The 6748-nt window shown below is 33.1% G+C and overlaps 2 protein-coding genes across 3 annotated transcripts in view; one reads left to right on the top strand and one right to left on the bottom strand.

The window, feature by feature from the left end:
• Window positions 1-1132: 1132 nt before the first annotated feature.
• Window positions 1133-5616, bottom strand: srek1ip1 (SREK1-interacting protein 1). Its single transcript, XM_051909855.1, has 5 exons — window positions 5452-5616; window positions 5017-5064; window positions 4502-4657; window positions 3845-3920; window positions 1133-1624 (listed from the first exon to the last, which is right to left on the bottom strand). Exons 1-5 carry the CDS (start codon window positions 5462-5464, stop codon window positions 1441-1443), a joined length of 477 nt encoding a protein of 158 aa, XP_051765815.1. The 5' UTR covers window positions 5465-5616; the 3' UTR covers window positions 1133-1440.
• A 386-nt stretch (window positions 5617-6002) lies between these two features.
• Window positions 6003-6748, top strand: part of cwc27 (CWC27 spliceosome associated cyclophilin) — a 48692-nt gene continuing 47946 nt past the window's right edge. Inside the window, exons 1-2 of one of the 2 annotated variants that reach the window (XM_051909854.1) lie at window positions 6003-6202; window positions 6315-6393. In XM_051909854.1, coding sequence (XP_051765814.1) covers window positions 6352-6393 — 42 coding nt within the window. In that variant the 5' untranslated portion in view covers window positions 6003-6202; window positions 6315-6351. Of the gene's footprint in view, window positions 6394-6748 lie in introns of both variants that reach the window. The other variant, XM_051909853.1, reaches the window with a different exon arrangement.

The following is a 6748-nucleotide window of genomic DNA, read 5'->3' as shown; positions in this document are numbered from 1 at the left end:
CAGAGTTCAGCACAAAAAACTTTTCCACGAGCTGAAGTATATACTAATGTAAAGAGGGTGCAAAGAGTCATTCACGCAAACGCAAAACACTATCATGGTAACCCACAACACTTACATAATGCAATAAACATTCATTAAACAACAGAAGATGTAACATAAAACCCTAATGTACATAACTGATAACAAAAACTATTAAGAAACATGATTTTTTAAACAAAATACTTTCAAATGTGGAGTGTCACACAGGGAATTGTGGGAATACCAGTTTACAGTTTTTGACTGTAAATTATACATTGATTTGTTCTGTTTTCTAAAAATTTTAAAATTTACAGCAGTTTACTGTGAAAATTACATAAAATGTCTGGTAAGAGCTTTTACAGTTTTTCCCTGTAAATAGTACGGGAACTTACTGTTAACCTATTTACAATTTTTTTCCGTAGCGTTTTTACAATATTTTACTGTTAAAATCACATTCATTTTTTACAGTGTGCTTTTTAAATAAATAAATAAATACAGATTATTTCATGATACTGGAGCAGTTTACATATCGTATGTTATATTATATTTTTATCATTATGAAATATACACTATAGACATCAAAGAATTTGATTTGATTTTTTCCCCCAATCTGCTACAAAATCAGCAAGCTCATTACAGGACAATGAGTCAGTATCGGAAAGAGTTTTGTTATCTGTGTACATGGGTTATTCCATTCCCTGTCAAAGTCTAAGAGGCTGGACTCAAATCTTGTGCAACTATGCATATCCGCTCCACCCTCAAAATCGGAAGGATAATAAATTCTTTAAAGCAGAGGAAAATATGATTGTGAGCAATTTAGATCCGCTAAATCTCTGTTAGGGTTATTTATATAATTCTGGATATGAGCAGAAAGAGTTAACTAGATACTGTAAGATAACCAGAGGAAAATGTGAGGTCACATAAAGATAACATTTTTATTAATTGGCTTTCTGGAATACTTGATCCTGATTGATCATCCGTGGCATTCTGTAGTGAAATATTTTGTATAATGACTGCTAACCTGTCTAATATAGCTGTCAGTCATTGCTCTGACATGTTATTTTTTTTCTGGTTTGTCTATTTTTTATTTAAAAAAAAAAAAAAGTAAAACCAATTGCCCATGACCCTTTATTGTTGTATAAATTGTCATATTTTCAGTGGTTTTAGTGAAGCATTATAAAAACACAAGCTAGGTAAAAGTATTCGCCCAAAAGGATTTTGGGTTGTTTTCATTTCATTTATATACAAAATACAGAAACACCACAAAAAAGATCATCAATCAGAGGTGTATGTTACAGGATTATGTACAAATGGCTCTGGCATAAGGTATTTTATAGGTTCACAATATTTTCCAGATTTTTTTTTGCTTCGCTGTGATTGTGTGGTTCTGTAACTGGTTCAAATAAGTGAACTGATTCAGCTTCAATCCGTGTTTGAAGATTCAGTAGAACTGTCAGATGAGGACGACTCTGTGTCTTTCTTTTTCTGTTTTTTCTTTTGTTTCTTTTCCTTCTCCTTTTTCTCCTTTTTCCCTTTCTTCTTGTGGCTCTTGTGTTTTTTCTTCTTCTTGCTCACTTCCTCCTCCTCGCCACTTGATGAATAAGACCTGAGGGTATGAAAGCATAAACATATGATCAAACAGGGCAATATTGACTTATAATATATATAAAAATGTGATATTACTATTCTAAAGATGAAAACAGAATTTTTTTTTATATTTTAAAATGTTTTAGTTAAAAAGAAATATATGTAGGTACATATTTATAAAGGACTAGGAGTGCCACATCAATTTATTTTTTAATTTCTTTATTGGATTTTTCTATATGGAGAAACAAGTACACAGACAACAAACCTATCATTATCAATATGAAAAAAATAAAGCAAAAATACTAAAAAAAAACGGTCCGTGTATCTTTTGGTCATTCGTTTTTTGATTTAATATTGAAATCGGAAAATGAAAAAATGGCATCTTTTTCGTTTTTCATTTTTTTCCAAACAAAATGAAAAACAAGATTTCGGCTTGATTTTTCGTTTTTCGTTCAGGGGTAGAAAATGAATAAACAACTTTTTTTTAATTTTTTTTTTTATTTGATCTGTACATGTGGGCGGGAATGAAACACCCCTTTTTCGCTGATTGGTCAACCAAACATTAAACGGTGCCGTCATCAGTTCTTCCGCAGTTCAGCGCAGCAGAATAATAGTCCTTCGCTACGATGGATTTAACGCGTTTATTGCAACTAACAGTTACATTTAATCTCTTTCTCATCAAACAGCCAGACTAACGAATGGCTTGAGACACAAATCGAGGCAGAGCCTAGACAAGGCTTTCTTCTGTGTGTCCATAAATTCGGCAACTTACGCGTGTTTATCTCAGAAATATTATCATTATACTAGTTTATCTCAGATATAATAATTTACTAAGCACCTGCACTCACAACTACCTAATAGCCAACACCTTTGGCACACTGCCTGTTTTATTATTGCTGACCACCTATCAAAATCTGTGTGGCACGCTGCGCGACTCACGGGACAGACAGAGATATAGTGAAGCCCAGACCAGTATCAATTTAAGTCATCATACACAGATGGCATAACTTTTTTTTTTTTAAGGCAATACTCTGAGATTTGGACAATGGAGGAACTTGAAATAATATGACAGATATGAAAAGAAATGACATCGTATCGTAGTTAATGTTCACAGCACATCTATTATAGTTCTATTATGATTTTTATTCATACAACAGATGAATATCATAATGCCGTTATCCCACAGAATGTTTCAGTGATTGACTTTAGTGAAATATGAATTTGTCATAGGCTAATGATTTTAAGGTGAACTTGTTTGAGTTATATGAATAAAACCCTGAAATAAGACTTTGTACAATAAACCAAAGATGAAAGGTTTTCATATTTAATGCCATCTACCAGTGTCAGAAATTAACTTTCCCATATGGGACAAATGATTTTCAGGGTTTTTTTTTTTTTTTTTTTACCTTAATATATAATTTCTTTCCTAATCTTTTTAATCTTATCTTATTATTGCCACAGATTTTGATAGGTGATCAGCAATAATAAAACAAGCAGTGTGCCAAAGGTGTTGGATATTAGGTAGTTGTGAGTGCAGGAGCTAAGTAAATTGTTATTTCTCAGATAAACTAGTATAATGATAATAATATTTCTGAGCTATAGACGCGTAAGTTGCCGAATTTATGGACACACAGAAGAAAGCCTCTAGGCTCTGCCTCGATATGGTAGCCTATGTGTCAAGTCATTCGTTAGTCTGGCTGTTTGATGAGAAAGAGATAAAGATTAAGATTAAATGTAAATTTAAAAAAGATTATATGTAGTTGCAATAAACGTTGCAATCCATCGCAGCGAAGGACTATTATTCTGCTGCGCTGAACTGCGGAAGAACTGATGACGGCACCGTTTAATATTTGGTTGACCAATCAGCGAAAAAGGGGTGTTTCATTCCCGCCCACATGTACAGATCAAATATTCAAGTTGTTTATTCATTTTCTACCACTGAACGAAAAACAAAAAAAAAATCAAGCCAAATTCTTGTTTTTTGTTTTGTTTGAAAAACATGAAAAACATGAAAAACGGAAAAGGTGCCGTTTTTTCATTTTCTGATTTCAATATTAAATCAAAAAACGAATGACCAAAAGATACACGGACCAAAAACCCCCACAGTTTTAACTCGTTTAAAAGTTAGTTCGTAATCGTAACAAACAATATGTTGAATAATTTTTAAATGCAACATTTTTTTGGCATCATTTACAATGCCAAGCAAGTTAAAAAGTGCTGTGATTTATCAAATATGTACCTCTTTTTGGCCTTTCGATGGGATCTGTCCTTGCTTTTCTTTTTATGCTTTTCTTTTTTAGAGTCTTCATGAGAACCTGTGTACAAAGTATGTGTTAAAAAAAAGTTTCCAAACAATCACTAAATCATTCAGTGACAAATGATCACTGCTAAATCATGAGAACCAACAGTAATCTCAGTAGTCAGGTAAATGTGTCACTGAAATTCTTAATACATATTAAAAAAGACCCAAGACAAGAGTGGAAATGTACAGTCAAACCAAAATTTATTCAGACACCTTGAACATTTCATTCATTAATACAGTTTATTCACTATAGTTTAAAAAATGGTAATAAAATATGTCAAGATCTCAGAGTTAAACTGTGTCAGAAAAAAATGAATCTTAATCATGTCATATAACACTTAAGCAAAATATGGTCAGGTCAAAGTGTCTGAATAATTTTTGGTTCCAAATTTTTATCAATTTTACTGGTAGTCCACTGTATGAAGAATTTTTGGGTATAATATGTCACAGTTTGCTTTATTTTGCTATCCTCACTTACATAAATGAACTATAGTGTCCTGCACCCACTAGTAAAAATATATAAAAAATATAAAAAATGTTTGAATAATTTTTGGTTTGACTGTAAAGCTTTTCAAGTCTAAACAGTGAAGGAACCTTTTGATTGGCTGCTGCCGAAGATCTTTTCTTTACTGACAACTTCCTGTTCCTCCTCGTCACTCTCCTCACTGCTAGTGCTGCTCACATCCAAAACAATGTCCTTCCTCGGATCCACACGAACAAAATTACGGCATTCAAAAGTAAGATGTCCGGCTGATGAAAACATTGGATAATACAAAAGAAATAAAGTATAAATATAGTGAGGCTAAACAACGATTAATAGACAGACAGATATACACAAGACAATAAACAATTCAAACTAAACTGAAAATTATATGCATGTTTTTATGTGTAGACAACAGACAGACATAGACAAAACACAAATCCAACTAAACTTAGACAGACAGACAGACAGACAGATGGATAGATAGATACAGACAGATAGACAAACAACAGACAGAGAGACATAGATAGATAGACAGACAGACAGACAGACAGATAGATAGATACAGTCAGTAAAACAGACAGAGACAGACAGACAAAATACAATTCAAACTAAACTGTATACTCACGATATCCACATCTTTTACAGCCAGCTCTGATGTTGTCCTTGTTTGGACCTGTTGGCAGGGCATTCAATGAGCTTATATCGCTTTAAGACTTCAATTCATGACCACATATCACGAAACCAACCCCAGCTGTAAGAAAACGTGCTTTCGTAGGATATTTAATAAAGGCGTCCTTATCTAAAAATATGCCAGAATTGATCTGACTCACCGTTTTATAAAAAAACACTGTTTTCATTAATTCTTACAAATCGTCAGTTAACAGTAACATGTGTAAAATATGAAGTCTGACATGCAAGGATATGCGCTTGATGTGAATCGACAGCTTAAGTGAAGATACTAATGAAGTGGAGTGATACTTTCTAGAACAATCCAGAGGAAGCATATCGACAACAATGACTAAAACTAATGGACAATCCATTAATATCTGCAAAAGCATACCTGGGACAGCCATTATCTACGGGGCTGTTTATTGGTCTAAATTATAACACAGCAAAACAAAAATAAAAAATAAATCGTTGTTTTGGTTCCGCCGCTTTTCAAAGCATGAAATCAATCCGTCTGGTAAAAGACTCCGGCTGGAAACACCGGTACACTGTGCTTCCACTTACAGACCGTTAATCGAGTTCCCTGTTGTGTATTTGACAAATATTAATACATTAAAAATGTAAGCACCGGAGAAATATAGATAACCATAAAAGAGCACAATGTTACAAGATTAGTAGATAATTAGTTTTAAGAGATGCTCCTATCCTGCCTTGAGACGCTGAGGACGTGTTTTGTCTAATTGCTGACATTTACACACTAAAATATATTAATTCCAATGATTTATAAATGATATACAAAGAAATCAAAGAGATTAAAGAAAATATATTTACTTGGTAATCGCAATCAGATGTGATTGGTCCATCTTGACAGCGCGGAGAAAAGTAATATGTACCACCTGACCTGACAACACCATCAACGACTGCTTCAGTTCAGAAGCCGTCTGGTCAAGAATTTACACTTGTATACCCAGCTTTTATATACATATGAAAATACACACATAAGTTGTGACAGCGTTTACTATCATTCATGTGAATTCTAGTCTTTGACATGATAAATTCATATTGACTCCGTTACGATAGGGGGCGATAAGGCCGAACAAGCGGCGCAGAAGCAAGTGATCGAGACTGTCTGGCGGCATGACATGGTACGCTTGTAAACATCACATAAGAGAATAGTTCACATATATTAGACGTGCTTACTATGTTCTTGTAATATCTGTGTATATTTTGTACTTTTGCTATCAACCAATGAAACAGTTTTGAGGGAAGTATACCAAAATAATACGCGTTAAAGATGAGCAACATATATATTCAAGAACCACCCACTAATGGAAAGGTGAGTTTCAACAACATCTCAAACTCATATTCATGGATAGTGAATATATAAAATAATGAATGCACTGTTACGTTCTCTGTCTAACTTATATTTTATTTGTTCATATAAGTTAATAGTTAACATGCAACGAATCATTATTGCATAGAAAGAAAGCAGTACTTTTGTTACATTTATTTATTTACTTATTTTATTATTATTTGCATATGTTTTATGTTTTGAATCACATTTGATACATCAGTCTTGATACATGATCATTATGATACAGGTGAATATGCAACTCTTATTGGTACTTAGGGGGGTGGTATACCTAAGTTGCTTCAGTCCAGTTAATGTTCATCTTGAAATATTACTAGAT

The sequence above is a fragment of the Ctenopharyngodon idella genome, chromosome 10 (genome assembly GCF_019924925.1).
Source record: "Ctenopharyngodon idella isolate HZGC_01 chromosome 10, HZGC01, whole genome shotgun sequence".
Lineage (NCBI taxonomy): Eukaryota > Metazoa > Chordata > Actinopteri > Cypriniformes > Xenocyprididae > Ctenopharyngodon > Ctenopharyngodon idella.
This window is presented reverse-complemented; position numbering and strand designations above follow the sequence as displayed.

Bases quoted from the DNA above. Each gene is read 5' to 3' on its own strand.
- srek1ip1 (XM_051909855.1), bottom strand. The intron at 4,658-5,016 runs GTGAGTATACAG...TGTTTTCATCAG, and splicing joins CTGTAAAAGATGTGGATATC to CCGGACATCTTACTTTTGAA. The intron at 3,921-4,501 runs GTTCCTTCACTG...CTTTGTACACAG, and splicing joins CGGCAGCAGCCAATCAAAAG to GTTCTCATGAAGACTCTAAA.